At 55.4% G+C, this 16770-nt stretch overlaps 1 protein-coding gene across 4 annotated transcripts in view; it reads left to right on the forward strand.

Moving 5' to 3' along the window:
- EPN2 (epsin 2) overlaps positions 1-12953 on the forward strand; it is an 86357-nt gene extending 73404 nt beyond the window's left edge. For all 4 annotated transcript variants that reach the window (XM_047089681.1, XM_047089685.1, XM_047089683.1 and 1 more), the window contains 4 exons: positions 5096-5269; positions 5842-5928; positions 7950-8165; positions 10111-12953. In XM_047089681.1, the coding sequence (XP_046945637.1) occupies positions 5096-5269; positions 5842-5928; positions 7950-8165; positions 10111-10409 (776 nt within the window). In that variant the 3' untranslated portion in view covers positions 10410-12953. The remainder of the gene's footprint in view (positions 1-5095; positions 5270-5841; positions 5929-7949; positions 8166-10110) is intronic.
- The last annotated feature ends 3817 nt before the right edge of the window (positions 12954-16770 follow it).

Genomic DNA, 16770 nt, shown 5'->3' on the forward strand with positions numbered 1-16770 from the left:
TCTCCTTCTCTCTCTGCCCCTCCCCTACGCATGTTGTGTCTCTCTTTCTCTCAAAAATAAATAAGCATTTAAAAAGTTAAAAAAAAAAAAAAAGATTCCCGTGCTCACAAGGAGCCGGAGCAGTCTGTCAATCTTTCCCTGACACTTTCTACCACATGGCTCCCTCTAGTCAAGGTGGAGAACCACGGCCCCGTGAGGTGCTGTGTTGGGGACAGAGCAAGGACCCATCCCCACTGTGATCCCAGCCAGGACCAGTGTCCTGCTAAGCTCCTCGTCACGTTTGGCAGAAGTGGGCCTGGGGAGAGCTGTCACAGTCACAGGGAGGTGGCTCTGTGTGTGCTTCTGGGAAGACCTGGAAGGAAAGGTCAGAGCAGCTTCTGGAGGCAGGTGGGTGTTTCTGGAGGCCTCTGGAGGGTGTGGGTTTGGGGAAAGCAGCAGGAGAGGTCCCAGGTCCACACAGGAGTTGACAGGCTCGGGTGTCCAAGCGGTGGTGGGAGTGAACCTTGCAGGTCCGTCTGCCTTGGCCCGTGCCCAGCCCTGCACGCTGCTGCTGGGGCTGTTAAGAGGGGCCTGCATGGGAATGGGGCCCAGGGAGGCGAGTCCTCTGGAGGCCTGGGGGACATTCCCTGGTCTTCTCTGACACTGGCAGTCACCACCCTTCCTGCTGCCCTCTCTGAGCCTCAGAGCTCAGCCAGATTGTCGCAGGAGCCACCCGCACACCTGCAGGGGGGAGGAGCGTGACGGGGGTCACAGCCCAGGGAGACTCTTAGGCAAAGGAGTAGCTATGGTGCTAAACGATAGGTGCTCTAAAGGAAAGCTGAGTGATTCCAGAGGAGCTAGTGAGGGCAAGCGGGGAGGGGAGAGGCGGAGGGACTCGAAGGCCCAGAGGCAGAGGGCGGTTTACGTGCCCTATGGTGTGTCTGGGGGGGCCGGGGAGGTCAGTGTGGCCGGGGAAGCACAGGCAGAATGAGGACATCTAACACACATCTCTTTGGAGTTCCAGAAGAGTTTATGCTTGAAAAGATAATGATTGACGGTTTTTAAGTTTGTGGCAAGGTGCTACTTCTCAGATCCGGAAGTCTAGTGAGTCGTAAGCAGGATAAAATAAAAGAAATGCCCACCTGGGCACATTGGCGGGAGACTGGAGAACACCACAGGAAGGGAACATCTTTTAGTTTTTATTTTAATGTTTCATTATTTGTTTTTGAGAGAGAGACAGAGAGAGAGAGAGAGAGAGAACGCCGGTGGTGGAGGGCAGAGAGTAGAGGAGAGAGAATCCCAAGCAGGCTCCCCACTCAGTATGGAGTCCAACACGGGGCTCGAACCCCCGAACCGTGAGCTCATGACCTGAGCCGAAATCGAGAGTCGGACATTCAACTGACTGAGCCGCCCGGGCGCCCCTAAGGAAGAGAACGTCTTAAATAAACCCAAGGGAGCATTTGCACCACTGAAAAGAGACGGCAGTCAAGCGGACGGCTGACATCTCAACGAGGATGGCCGTTGCTGGCAAGCAGTGGAAGAAGGTCTTGGGTGCGCTGGAAGAAACACCATCAACCTTGAATTCCCTTCCTAGGGAAACCTCTTTCTTGCAAGAATGATGGTAAAATACATTTTGAGACACCAGTGAAACATCTGTTACCCTCCGGAATTCTGGATTCATTGAAGGTATTCCTTAGGAGCAAAGGTGAAATAGTGACATTTGCAGGCAGCAGAAACGTCCCAGCTTCCCATCGTGACTTGGTCTTTCTGGTTATTCTGGCTCCAGCCAGGAGCCCTCCAAGGAACCCGGCCAGAGTCGCCTCCGCTGAGCAAGAGATGCTCCCAGTGCTGTGGTCACTTAAGAGATCCCAAGGGTTTCAGGAATTCGGGACCAGGAGCCGAGGGTGCAGAGACCAATATGTATACTTCATATCATTTCACAAAAAGTAGTAACAATGTAACAGGATTTGAGCGGCACAGTTCATAATCCTGTGGATTTGTTGTTCTCGGTGACAGGAGCACACACATTATTTTCAGTCCCCTTCAGAATACTTAGCAAAGACTTGATCCTGTGCTAGTCAAAAAAAAAAAAAAAAAAAAAAAAAAAAGGCCAGCCTCAGCACATTTCTGGAAACCAGGATCACCTAGAACACACGTTCTGACTACAACATCCTCAGCAACAAAAGGAAGACTAGAGAAACTCCATATGCTTGACATTTGAAAAACTCCTGAATTCTTGAGTCAAAGAAGAAATTCTAATGAGAATCAAAACATTTAAAACCAACTAGTAAGGTAAATATTTTTATCCCAGAATTTGTGGGGCCACTAAAGCAATAGTGAGGGGGAACTGGTAGCTTTCACTGTTTACAGAATAGCGTGACACCGAAAGTGGAAGAAATGAAGTAAGGATAAGCACAGAAATGAGTGCATTAGGAAACAAACACACGGGACAGTCATCGCTGACTGAAAAGAGCAACAAATAAAACAGATCTCTGGCAAGAATAATTTTAAAAAATAAGGAGGAGGGGCGCCTGGGTGGCTCAGTCACTTAAGCGTCTGACTCTTGATTTCGGCTCAGGTCATGATCTGTGGTTTGTGGGTTCAAACCCCACACTAGACTCTATGCTGACAATGCGGACCTGCTAGGGATTCCCATTCTCTCTCTCTCTCTCTCTCTGAGACCCTCCCTTGCTCAAGCTCACTCTCTCTAAAGAAATAAACTTAAAAAAAAATTTTTTTTAAATAAGGAGGAGAGACGCAGACGGTATTAGGAATGAAACAGGGGGACATAACTGCCCACACTGCCAAGGTTTCACACGGAGTCAGAGGCTGTTTGGTCAGCTCTGTGCTTTCAATCTGAAAACTTAAAGTGGATACATTTAGAAGGAAAACTTAGCAGAGCTGACCGGAGATCAGTAGGAAATCGTAAATAGGGCTAGTGCTATATCATCATTAAAGACTTTGAGTCAGGACTTAAAAATCCCCCCACCCCCCAATCCACCCGGAGGGCTTTACTGGCAGATTGTAACACCACTCTGGAAACAATTCCACCTTTATACAAACTCCTTCAGAGGGTAGGAAAATAGGGAGTATCCTGCTATTTTATGAGACTAGCATAACCTTAGCATCAAAAGCAGACAGGACATACAGTGTGAGAACAGACTTGTCAGGCCACTCCCGCTCAGGAATACAGATGCAAAAAGCAGATAATTGTGAAACCAACATGAAAAATATAAAAAATGATAGAGTACATCAGGAGAAAGTTTGCAACGACCACGTCCTTAGAAAACGTATACATACATGTACCATATCACAGACGAGAAGGGAAAGATCATGCTATCATCTTAATAGAGAGAAACTGATAAAATTCATCAGCCATTCACTGTGAAAGTCTTAGCAAACTTGGAATAATGAGGAGCTTCCAGAGCCTGATTAAGGGCTTCTAGAAGGAAAGAAACCTATAAATGGGAAGTGCTACCATTTAATGTAAAACGTTGAAAATTGATCCTGTAAGAGCAAGACAGGGACACTGGCTGTCCACACTCGTGCTTTACGTTGACGCTGGTGGTCCCAACCAGCACAGTGAGGCGGGAAAAGGAAAGAAAAAGGATAAAGGTGGGAAGAATTAGGCCATCGTCACGTGCACACAGAATAAAAAGGAAATGTGTACATAGGAAAAAAAGACCTTTGAGGTGTAGGGAAGGCTTTCCTAGTCATCACAAAAAGCACAAATTACAAAAGAAAATACCGATAGGTTTCTCCCCATTAAACTTCAGAACATCTCTGTTCATCAAAAGATACCTTAAAGGGGCGCCTGGGTGGCTCAGTCGGTTGAGTGTCCGACTTCTGCTCAGGACACGATCTCGCGGTCTGTGAGTTCGAGCCCCACGTCAGGCTCTGTGCTGACAGCTCGGAGCCTGGAGCCTGCTTCAGAATTCTGTGTCCTGCTCTCTCTCTGCCCCTCCCCTGTTTATTCTCTGCCTCTCTTTCTGTCAAAAGTAAATAAACATTTAGAATTAAAAAAAAAAGATACCTTAAGGAGAGTGCAAAGAAAAGCCACAAATTGGGAGGTAACATTAATGGAACATTATGAACATTAATGCAGGGAACATTAATGAGATTATGGGGCAGTTCCCAGAGCACCAGGACTTGCACCCACACAGCATAAGGCATGACTGTGGAGGCCACACGGGCATCACTCGGTGGAGGGGAAGGAGCTTCGACCGAGGGCCTCACACGTATGAGCGCACTTGGGGATGAGAACCAAAGCAAAACCTAGCCAGTGCCTTCAGCAGACCAATCACATGTGGGCACCCCCCGCCCCGCCACGGAGCGGAATATTATACAACCATAAAAAGGAACGCATTTCCACTGCACGTCAACGCAGGTGAAATCTCCCAAATAAAATGTGGTGTGCGTGAATAGAGCAGGCCGTAGAGGATGTGTACATTTATATATAGGTAAGAAAGGCACAGCTGATCGATAGGTTGTGTAAAGCTGCCTCTATGGGGTAGAGGGGGAAGTCGAAGGAAGGGCTAACACAAAATATTAGGTGCACTCTCTTTTACTCTTTTGAAAACCGGTTGTGACCCACTAAGTTGATTTGCCACTGACGGTTTGAAAACATTTTATTGCCTAGGTACATAGGCATTTGCTTCTGATTCCTTTTGACATACACCTCTGTTTTATTCACCCTCTGTCAAAAGCAGAAACCACTCAAAGCAAGTGGGGACAGGATGCTGCCAGGGCCTGTGGCTGGAACAGCAGATGGGCAGGGCTCGTTCCTCAGAGGAAGCCTGTGGACTCCGGGGAGACGGGCTCGAACTTAGCTCGGGAGGCTCCTCGCGAGACCGTGTATGGCGGGGACTTTGGAAAGGTTCTCCGCGGTTTCCTGTCTGGTCCCTTCCCAGCAGGCCAGGCCCAGTGCACTCCCCGGGGTGGGCACCCCCGATGGCTGTCGGCCCTGGCCTTCAGCTCTGTCCAGCTTTGCTGGCGTGGGACAGCACCCTTTGGGTGACTGCCTGTCTTGACATGGGGCCCAGCGTCCTCTCCTTTCTCTCCCCGGCCGCCCAGCGCTCTCCGAGGACGTATCTGAGCCTACCCTGCCTTTCCACAGGTGCCAAGCCAGCTGCCCCCGTCGACCCGTGGGGAGTGCCCACCGGAGCCAGCATACCCTCCGTCTCCAAGGGCTCGGACCCCTGGGCAGCCCCACAGCAGCAGGCCCCCAGTGCTGGGAAAACGGCCGACGCCTGGGCCGCAGCCTCGGCCGCCAAGCCTGTTTCGGCCACTGGTGAGACCTCCCTCTGCCCAGGCTCCGAGGGCCCCTTTGGGCCCCATGCCTTCCCCTCTTCTGGCTCCGTGGCGTGGGATCTGTGGGTTGGCCTGCACTTGCTGCTGCTACCCTGTCACCTGCAGCCTTTGTCCCCAGTCTCCCGATGCCACAAGCCCACCGTGAAGGGTGAGCTCATAGGTCTTCTGGGCACCGTGCCTCTGTCCAGAGGGAGCTTCCCGAGGGGGTCTGGGCAGGCTACCCTCTGGGCGCTCCTTCCAGGAGCTTCCTACAGGCTCTATCCAAGTCTCGAAACGTAGCTCCGAAGTACCTCCACCCACGTTAGCGCCTCCTTCGGTTTGGGGTTGGGGCAGGCGGGAGCAGTCGCAGGCAGGCGCCCCCACACCGTGTCCTGGGAGGCCGGGATCCTCGGCCTGGCCCCCTCCCAGACCACCGGGTGACCCTGAGCCCCGTGCGATGGGGCAGACATCTCCCCTCCTGCTGCCAGCACACCCCTGGGTTGTAGACTGGACGGCAGAATCACGGGGTCATGTTGATGTGCCCACAGTCACCGGCCTCTTATGTTCACCCAGGGGCCTTTGATCTCTTCAGTAATTTGAATGGTACAATTAAAGATGACTTTTCTGAATTTGACAACCTCCGAACTTCAAAAAGAACAGGTATGTGAAAGATGGTAGTCGTTTCCATAACGTCTGTGCCTTTGACCAGCCCAGTTGTTGCAGAAATAATCGGCTTTCAAGACCTATCAACCTCCTGCATTTTGTTGTGTTTTGGTCTCGGGAGCTGTAAGTGGCCGATGGCAGGAATTCACACACTGGCAGTGAAAAGTCATGCGGTTGGGTTTTTCTTTCACCCCGTCCTGGTGTCGGGCCTGGGTTTCCTGTCTCATTCACCTCTCTGCCTCGGCCCCGCCCCCAAACCCCAGAGGCTGCCTGCACGAGCCCCAGCCCGGCATGGGCCCCCACTGCCCAGCCTGAGCCGCTCTGACCGTCTGCTTTCCTCCCGAGTCCCCACTCCCCAAGCTGCCCCTTTTGCAGACAGCCCGAGCTCTGGGTCTGGACACGGTGTCTCTGCCCGACTTCATCACCCCTGTTGTGGCTGTCAGAGGCCCAGGCCCAGTGCCCCCGGGGCTGGCGGGGCATCAGGATAGGTAGGGTACAGAGAGACCGGACCAGGGGGAGGGGGCCGAGGCCAGAGACCAGGGACAGAGCCAGGCTGTCTCTGTCCGGCTCCGGCCACGCCTCCCAGCTACCTAGAGCAACTTCTCTCCTTTCTCTTTCCTCTCTCAGCTTCTCCCCATGCCCTCCCCATTCTCCATTTGTCCCCCCCCTCCGCCCCCTTCCTCCCTCCCACCTCCTCCCACCCCTTCCCCCAGCTACAGCTACAGGCCTGGCTGGCCCTGGTCTAAGGTACGAGCAGCCTGGTGCCCCGGCTCACCCCTCGGGCCCCCTCTCAGCTCAGGGGACCAGAGGCCACTAAGAACGTGCTGCTTCTTGGGGTCTTTCTTTCGCTGCATTAAAAAAACAAAATGCCATGCGTGTCCTCTGCGGGCCAGCTTACAACCTAACTGTCCTGGCCCACCCACGCGTGCCTCAGCGAGAAGGCGGTGTGGCTTCGTTGTGGGGACATCCTTCCGTGGACTTGCAAAATAGGTACCCCCAATTCTAGAGCTATTTCCACTGCAGAAAATTTGGGAAAGTTTCTGGAAGGAAATGAAAATCATCTGTAATCCTTCCACCCACCCCAGCCGCTGTGTATGTTTTCTGAGCTCTGTGTATACGGTCTTTTTTGTTCAGCTCATACGGTCAGATGGAGTTGGGTCCTCCCCCCTCTCCTCCTTTACAGAAGAACAACAGATTGAAAAATGGAAAAATTTTTCTCAGGACATAAAAAAAAAGACTTCAGCAACTATTCCATAGCTGTGTAATATCTCCTTGCGTTGCTCAGCGGTAATTTATTTGATCTGTAACTTCTGGGAGGACATTTTAGGTTGATTCCAGGTTTCGCTCAAGTAAATAATGCTGTTGTGAACAGCCTGGTGCTTACATCCCTGTTCACATTTCGCATTATTTCCCAAGACTGGATTCCTAGAAATGGGATTACCGAGTGGAGAGTATGACCATTTTTAAGAACCTTTAACCCCACTGCCGCGTTGCATCTTGGCCAAGCACACTACGTTCCCACCAGCCTGTCTCAGTACACCCTCTGTTGGCTGAATTTTTGAAAATAATTTGCTTTCTTCTCCATCAAGAAATTCACGTTCATTGTAGAAAATGGACAGTGAACACACACCAAAAAATAAGCTGCCCGTGCCCGGCCAGCAACCTGAAGGAGCACCCCGGTATTTTGCGGGGGGGGGGAATCATGCTGTCTGCGTTGTCTTGTCACCTGCTTGTCTTCACGTAACGTTGTGATACAGCTCTTCCCTCATCATCGCGTCTTCTGTCCCTGCGCTCTGGGTTTGGTTACGTGAACCGGGGGTCCTGGGAGCTGCCCCTGTGGCCGACTGTCCCCAGTCGGGTCTGTTGGAAACAGCCCTGCACCGAACATCCCGTCTTCTGCGTGGCCATGCGGGGTGCCCCCCGGAATGCCTGTGTCTCGCTTGGGACTCTCCTGGGGTTGGCGTCTCGGGGCCCCACCCTCCGCTCTCACCGTGCCCGCGTGTGTCCCTATCTTGCAGCTGAGGCGGTGGCCTCTCCACCGTCCCAAAACAACGGAACTACAAGCCCCGACCCCTTTGAGTCTCAGCCCCTGACCGCCGCCTCGAGCAAGCCCAGCAGCTCCCGGAAAACCCCCGAGTCCTTCCTGGGCCCCAACGCGGCCCTGGTGAACCTGGACTCGCTGGTGACCAGGCCAGCCCCGCCGGCCCAGTCCCTCAACCCGTTCCTGGCACCAGGTATGCGCACCTCCCGGCCCCCCCCCCCCCTTCCTGAGAACGGGTTTGGGGCAGGCCTCGGGCCCTGACCTCTCCTCCACCCCTAGGGGGGCGCTTCCTGCCGTGTCCCACACGCTGGTGCCAGATGCTCAGAGGCACGGCCGCAATTGCTGGGCTTCAGCGGGCAGGGGTGTGAACGCCGGTGTGCAGTGGTGGGGTGGGGGCTGGAAGACAGCCCCTCTCCTCAGGTAGACCGAGACCCCTGAGCGGAAGCTGTCCCTGACGTGGTGCCCTTGGCCAGGGAGACCCTCCGGCAAGCACCGCCTCCTGGCCGGGCGAGGGCAGTGGTGGGGTGAGGAGGGGCCGGAGTTTGCTGCCCAGCTTTCCACTCTCTGGGGGCCACTTTCCAGGGACCCACGGACCCTCACTTCAGCCCCGCGAGGGGCTGGATTCTGCCTTCCCAGGGCTCGGAACCCCACCTTCCCTCCCTGTGTGCGTCCTCCCTGCCGGCAGGCTCCTTCTAAAGGCCCGCTCTCCACCCTCAAAGGCTCCGTGTGGACAAGCCCCCAGCCCTTGCTTTGGTGCTTTAGCGTCCAGGGCTGCTGTGGCCGGCCTGGCCCTGCCTTCTCTGCCCCTGCGCTCACACCCTCAGCTGCCCCGAGCCCCTCTGCTTTCCCTGCCCGGAGCACCCTCTTTCCAGTGGGCGATCACAGTCCTCCTCGGCACCCAGCCCAGATAACCCTCTCCCTCCGGGGACCGACGCCCCCGAGATTTCCCAGCAAGGCCTTGGGAGCCCCAAGGGCCGGGATGTTATCACATTCAGGGCGTTCAGTCTGAAGCCCACCGCAAGACACATCTGAAGCCCTGGGCAACCCTCATAGAACCCTGCAGAAAAGAGGGACCCCAGGACTTAGAAGAGTTGAGGGTGGGGACCCTGGGGCAGAAGTGGGGTGTGTGGAGGGCCTGGTCCTGCCCAACCCTGTGATGGGCAAGGACGTGGTTGCTCCTCGCTCCCTGTGCAGGATGAGAACCCAGTGTCTAAGCCAGGCTGGCCTTCCCCCCTGCAGTGGCCCCCCTCCCCCCAGTGGCCCGCCATCCCTCCCCCCACCCCTCAACCCGGCGCCCCGCCATCCCTCCTCAGGGGGCTTCTGCTACCTCTAAGGTGTTCCTGCTCCAGCAGGGTTGATCTGCAGGGTTACCAGGGGCTGGTGCGGGGACGCTGGCTGTGCCCTCAGCAGGGCGTGTGCCTCCCCAGGGTGGGGCGGAGAGCGGGCAGGGCAGCGTCTCCTGGTGGTGACCTGTGGGGGTGCCCTCAGCAGGCAGCCTTTGTGCTCTGGGGCTGGGCTGCTTTGGAGACTCAGTGCTGGCCGCTCTCGCGTTTTTGGCAGAGTGTCAACAGACGTTTTTGCTGAAAGCTGGGGAAAGGTTTTATGACGTATGATAAATTCTGGACACGCTGGGTAAGACATGGCTGCATCCCCTTCTTGACTGCGGGGCTTCTCAGAGCCTTTATCAGGCCAGCCCTCGGGTCCCAGGGCCCAGCGTGGAGACTGCCACTCTCCAGCAGCAGTTCCCAGCTCCCCCTCTGCCCTCCTCATTCCCGGACCCCCGTGGTCACGGAGTGTGGCACGCGGAATACGGGAGCAGTGCCAGCTGTTCGTCGTGAGGGAGCCCCACGAGCTGGGCACGTTGCTGGCACTGCCCCATTCAGGCTTTGGGACTCTGGATGAGTCCCTTGGCCTCTCACAGCCTCGGTCTCCTCACGCGGACACCGGAGACCCAGCCGGCAGATGCGTGTGCGCGTGCAGAATAGCGTGTGCGAAACAGCGGGCGCCGGGAAGGGCTGTTCCCAGAGGGGTGGACTGCGGAGTGCACGTGCTCCCGGCGGCCGCCAGCTTCCGGCCCTCGGACCCGGGGACGGATGTTGTCCTGACGAGGGCCGCTGTCCCTCCTGCTCTCTCCTCAGGTGCAGCCGCAGCCTCGGCCCCTGTCAACCCCTTCCAGGTGAACCAGCCCCAGCCGCTGACGCTGAACCAGCTGCGGGGGAGCCCAGTCCTGGGGACCAGCACGTCCTTTGGGCCGAGCCCGGGGGTGGAGCCCATGGCTGTGGCCTCCATGACCTCCACAGCCCCGCACCCAGCGCTGGGGGGCAGCGGTTCCTCCCTGACGCCACTGGGCCCCGCCACGATGAACATGGGGGGCAGTGTGGGCATCCCCCCGTCGGCAGCTCAGGCCGCCGGCACAACCAACCCTTTCCTCCTCTAGTGCCCGGGCCTGGGACCCACCACAGAGCGAATGCCCAGAGCACCTGTGCCTGAGGACGCCCAGCAGGGACTCGGTGGCAGAAAGGGGGGGTGGGTGTTAGGGCTTTCCACTTCTGGCTTCCTGATAAAAGGGTTGCCTCTACGGCCCCGATCCTCAGACTCGAGCGGTGGCCGGCCTGCTAGACGTCAGACCCGGCACGCGGGTCTCCGCGCCTTCTGAGGCCGCCGCTCGCCCGTCCCTGGCCTGTAGCCCGACCCTGCCCGGTCGCCTCCCCGCGTCCCCCCCACCCCCCACCCCGAGCGTGAGGTCCCGGCTCCCGTGGAGATTGGCCAGCTCTCTGGGGCCTTGGACGAGGGGGCGGGAGTTGTCCGTGTCGCCCTCGCCCTGAACCTCAGCCCGAGGGCCTCTGGGACGCTGCCTGGCCCGGGCCTTGGGACAGCCACCGTGTCTTTGCCCCTGACCTCCAGCCCTAGCAGGACCCAGGCAGTCCCAGGTGTGGACGGAATGAAGCACCAGCTCCATGAGACGCTCACCTTTTGGGGACGTGGTTGTGCATATTTTATTTTCCTTTGACTCGTGTGTGAGTTCAAAGTAACCACCACCACCGTGGAACAACTCGAATTAAATCCACTAGAGCAAGCTTTAAACTAATCTGAGCATAACCCCGCCACGTGGCTCTATGCTTGTATACGTTTGCACATATTTTGTTTAGTACAGTTTCATATTTGAGTTTGCAGAATTATCTAATAGTCTTTTTTTGGCTAATATTTTTATAACGTGGTTCTTATTTAACTGTCTAGTTTTGATAGAATTTACCAGGTCTGGCTCAATTAAGATATTGGCACATGTCATGTTAGTGGTTTACATCCTCTTATTTATGGTTTTAACTCTAAGAAAATTTAAATAGGAAGAGACAAAAAAAAAAATGCCTTATGGAAAAACTAAAGCAGATTCTTTATAGGGAAAAATATGGGAATTTGATTACACATAAAAGATGATGTTTATTTAAAAAAACAAAACCTACAACAGCAACAACGACAACATCCCAACCTCCAGTTGCCTTTTCCTTTCTTTCACTCCCTTTTTTTGGTGACTTCCCAAACTGATTGATGTGTAGCCTTTTGGGCTAGATCCTGAGAGAGGCTATTTTTCTTACCAATACACCACCGTCGAGAAAGTTAAAGAAAAAAAAAAAATCCAATGTATGAATGTGACTCACCAGTTTGTATCGGCTAATTCCCTTTTGTAACAGAAGGCACGCGCAGATCGACAAGGACTTCCGTTTGCAGTGGAAATCTGAAACGGAAGAGGTGTCTTGAACCTTGTGTCTGTGATCTCCTCTGTCTTAATCCGCACTCAGGGTGAAGATGGGGACGGCGTGGAGATGGCGGGTGTCTGGGGGTGCCCGTGGCTCCCTGGGGACAGCCTCCGGGCCCAGAGGGGTGAGGGACCAGGGCTGGCCCTGACCCACCCGGCTGCGAACCCCAGACACACACACTGCAGACTTAAAAATAATCATCTCTTATTTTGGAGAGGAGGGGGAAAAAAAAGTCCTTCTCACACAATAGATTTTTAACAAACGTGCACTAATCTCACCCCCCCCCCCACCTCCTGCTTCCCCCCGCCCCCCACCACTGTAAGAAAAGTATGAAGTCATGAAATAAAGACCAGAAAGGATGCGCTTCTCCCCAGGGAAGGGACCCCACCCCCCACCCCCCAATCCCGCGTCTGGTCAGCCTGCCTGGCGGGCATTCCAGTCTTCCTTTCCGCCCTGGACTTTTCGACCCCGACCCCAAGGGCAGCGGACCCCGCCCCCGGCCATCCTCCGCCCCCTCGCTGGTTCCAGGAGGAGATGTGACCCTGAGCACCGCCCTGAGAGCCGTAAGATGCCCGGTGGCGAGCGGGCGGAGTCAGAATTGCCTTCTCAGGCCACTGCTGTTTGCTATTTTTACAAGCTCACCGTGCTGCTCCGAGAGGCCGTCCTCCGGCCCCAGGAGCCACCGCCAGAGCTCCTAACCGGCCACACCTCGGCCAGAGCCGGAGGCCTGGGGCTGGACCACGGGCCCCGGCGACGTCTGGCCTCTTCCGACCTGGGGGAGGGGCCTCTGCAGGCCGCTTCCCCAGGGAGGTGCTTTCACTCGTATGGTGCGAGCCCGGACCCCGTCACAGGCCAGCAGACCAAACCTGACTACTTGGCCAGTGATTCTTGGTCACAGTCAAGACCCCTTCCTGACGTGACTTTGAGGCCCCAACATGGTAGCCACTGGGCCACCGAGGCCCCAGGAGACCCCCGTCCCTCCCCGCCTCCCGGCCCAGGCCCGTCCCAGGCGCCTCGTCCCTGTTGCCTGCTGCACTGATCATGAAGCCACCGGCCACTGCCACACGTGTAACACACATGCCATCACGCCCCCTCCTGATGGGCACCGTGGTAGGGGTGTCACCCAGCCCTTTTCTCAGTCCCAGGGGCCGGTGGCTGGTTTTGAACTTGTGTTGACTATTGATACTTATTTACTGTACAAATATAATTTATCATTTGTATCATGATGCGGTTTCTGGCTGTGTCTTTCCCTCACCCCCATCTGCGCGTCAGTCCCGCCACGCAGGAGAGGGGTGGCGGGCATGCGCTCTGCCCCGGGGCAGCCCTGCACACGCACCTCTCCGCCGAAGACCTGGCCTGACGTCCGCTCCGGGAGCAGTACTCAGCAGGGACCCTGGGGAGGGTTTGCCTGAGTCCAGAGCAGCTGGGAGCGCCCCTCTGCCAGGGTGCCCTGGGTTACGCTGCGTCGAAAGCCACCTGTCCGTGGCATGACAACCCGCTTACTTCTTAGAGTCCAGTGCCTGGTTGGTCGGGCGGCTCTCCAAGCAGTGATCGGGGACCCCAGCTGCTCCTTCTCGTGACACCGCCACCTTCGACACACGTGGCCCTGAGGTCTGCGGGGAAGGCAGTGAGCGAGCAGAGCGAGGAGTGTGAGGTTTCATGAGGGCCAAGTCTGGTGGTGGCTTCTCCCCGAACCCTCGCCAGCACCGGCCCCAGGGCTCCAGCTAGGAGCAGGGAAAGGGGGAAATGCAGGCTTCCTTTGTGCCCTGGGGGACGGGATGTGAGTTGGGTTAACACGGCTGGTCTCTGTCACAGCAGGCCTTGTGGCCACCAAATGCAGATTTCATTCTTCTACACATAGAGTGTGCCCCTACCCCCGAGGGCGGCATCCTAGGGTCGCACACAGAACCACCAGAGAGCGTATGTGGGGGTAATTTGTTACACAGCAGTAGAGAACAAGCACACACAGAATTCTGCCCTATTTCCTTGCTGTCTTACCCTCATCTTGTTCCGACTTCCTGCAGCCCCTGTTGAGGCCATTTGGGATAACGGGAGGAGCGTCACCCCTTAAACCTGATACTTCCCGGGAGGCTGTTACTTGTCCCGGTGAGAAGTTTTACTAGGACTTTAGTGTCCCAACCAGTTTTGTTTCTTCCCTCTTCCCATCAGTTTCTTATCTGTTCCCCCAAGTCCCATCGGCTTCTAGAAACCAATTCCTTTTCCAACCTCTCGATGCCCCCAAAGTTCTGGATTCTCCGTTTCTGTCATTCAGCTTTTCTGAGCTCACCGCCTCACCTGTGCTAGCTTTCCAAGTGCAAGGATCGCTCAAGGGAGGTTTGAAATGGGTCGGGCCTATGAGTGGTGAACGAACATCTTTCAAACCCACGTTTCTTTGGCCAGAACAACTCACAGGGACCCACCTGTGTACCACGGGGCCCTGGGACAACGCAGTCTTCTTGTGAGCCCAGGAGAAAAAGGAGATGTTCTAGTGAGCACACAGCTTTCTCACGGTGGAGGACAGAGGGAACAGCGAGGGGTGACCTCGGGGCCATCCCCTTTGACTGTTCTTTGTGTGGATGGTCACAGATCTCCACCCTGCTTCCCCAGTTCCCAGGCACAGAATACCCTCAGCCTCTGAAGTTTCTAGCATTCTCCTGCCCTGACTGGGAAGAGGCGCGAGGCAGCTTTCTGAGGAGATGGTCACATTCTACACCTTGACAGGGAGGTTGAAGGGTACGCATTGGTCGAAACTCAGCGCGTGCGTGAGAATTAAGATTTCTGCATTTCATTGCACGTAAATGTCCCCTCAAAAGAAATGGCACCTGAAAAACAAGTACCGAACCCTAGTTAAGGAGAGGCGTGCTGACATGTTGCAGAAGGAGGTGTAGTGATGTCTGAGGTCTATTTTGCACTAAAACTTGGGACGGATGGAAGGGGGGAGGCGAACGCAAGGGTGGGGAGATGGCGACAGGAGTCTAGGCGGCTAATATGCAGCCGGCCATTCACTGGGACATTCCAGCTTTTTCCATGCTTAAACATGTTAATAAGAAAATGTTGATAAATTAAAAAACTGCAAAATGGAGGCACCTGGGTGGCTCAGTCGGTTGAGCATCCGACTTCAGCTCAGGTCACGATCTCACGGCTCGTGAGTTCGAGCCCCGCGTCGGGCTCTGTGCTGACAGCTCGGAGTCTGGAGCCCTCTTCGGATTCTGTGTCTCCGTGTCTCTCTGTCCCTCCTCTGCTCATGCTCTCTCTCTCTCTCTCAAAAATAAACATTAAACATTTTTTTTTAACTGCAAAATGGAAGAGGACGAGAAGAGGGTGAAGCACGCTACGTCATCGGTGCTGGCACGCTGGGCCTGATGGGAGGGGTTCGGCCCCTCAGAGCTGCAGGAGGGTGAGGAGGAGAGAGGAGAGGCATGTGGAGGGCCCGGGTTTCGCTGGGTGCAGCTGTTCGCAAGCCAAGAGCCGCGTGGAGCTCGAACTCACAAACCCCAAGATGAAGAGTCCCATGCTCTTCTGACTGAGCCACCCAGGCACCGTCTTGGATCATTTCCTTCTCCTCGTGAGCCCTGCAGCGGAGGGTGAGGGCTCCTGGAGGTTGGAAGAGGGACAAAGACGTGGAGGAGTTTTCTCGGAGATGCCGGCAGAGCTGGCTGGGGAGAGCGGGGTCCGCCTGCAGCCGGGAGGCAGCCCTGGCCGCGGACCGAGCCTGGCAGTCCTGTCCTGGCCTCTGTGACCATGCCCCAGCCCCGCAGCACCGCGCGGGCCCAGGGCTAGCTTTCGTAGGGCCCAGGATGGCCGGGTGAGGACACGGGAGGGGACACGGGCACAGCAGTTGAGGGCATCGGATGAACGTGCCTGTAATGACAACTGTGACTTTTTTTTTTAATTTGATTTTTTTCTTTAACTTACATCCAAATCAGTTCGCATCTAGCGCAACAATGATTTCGGGAGTAGATTCCTTAGCGCCCCTCCCCCATTGAGCCCATCCCCCCCCTCCCACCACCCCTCCTGTAACCCTGTTTGTTCTCCATATTTATGAGTCTCTTCTGTTTTGTCCCCCTTCCTGTTTTTGTATTATTTTTGCTTCCTTCCCCTATGTTCATCTGTTTTGTCTCTTAAAGTCCTCGTATGAGTGAAGTCATACGATATTTGTCTTTCTCTGACTCATTTCACTTAGCATAATACCCTCCAGTTCCATCCACGTGGTTGCAAATGGCAAGATGTCATTTTTGATTGCCGAGTAATACTCCATTGTAAATATAGATCACATCTTCTTTATCCATTTATCCATCGACATCTGGGCTCTTTCCATACTTTGCCTATTGTCGATAGTGCTGCTAGAAACATGGGGGTGCATGTGTCCCTTCGAAACAGCACATCTGTATCCCGTGGAGAAATGCCTAGAAGTGCAGTTGCTGGGTCCTAGGGTAGTTCTGTTTTTAGTTTCTTGAGGAACCTCCATACTGTTTTCCAGAGCAGCTGCACCAGTTCACATTCCCAGACAACTGTGAGTTCTGAACTGGGCAGGGAGGAAAGGAGAGGAGGGGCTGATGGCCGGCACGAAGGGGGTGGTGGGCAGCTTGGAGGACCCAGATGCAATGGACTGTTGAGGGGGGACCGCAGGAAAGGAACCACAAGGTGGGGAGGGAGCGGGCTGGGAGGGGGAAGCCTGGGTGGCTCTCTTGGAGGCACTGGTAACAAGAAACAGGTGGTGGGATGGGCGGCTGCTGAGGGGCAAGGCCAAGGTCATGGCAAGGGAGGAGGCTGAGGAAGAGGCCAAGTCGTGGGAAGGGTCATCTGCGTAGGTGGTGAAGTTGTCACGATTAGCTGGAGGGGCGCCTGGGTGGCTCAGTCGGTTGAGCGTCCCAACTCTTGATTTCGGCTCAGGTTGTGACCACACCGTCAAGGGATGGGGCCCAACGTCGGGCTTTGCTCTGGTAGGATGGAGCCTGATGGGAATTTCTCTTTCCCTCTCTCTCTGCCCCTTCCCCACTTGTGATTGCTCTCTCTCTCTCTCTCAAAATAAACTTGAGAAAA

This window comes from Lynx rufus, unplaced genomic scaffold (genome assembly GCF_022079265.1).
Source record: "Lynx rufus isolate CCGP_SWC_20201006 ecotype Redwood Valley unplaced genomic scaffold, mLynRuf1.p SCAF_28, whole genome shotgun sequence".
Classification (NCBI taxonomy): domain Eukaryota; kingdom Metazoa; phylum Chordata; class Mammalia; order Carnivora; family Felidae; genus Lynx; species Lynx rufus.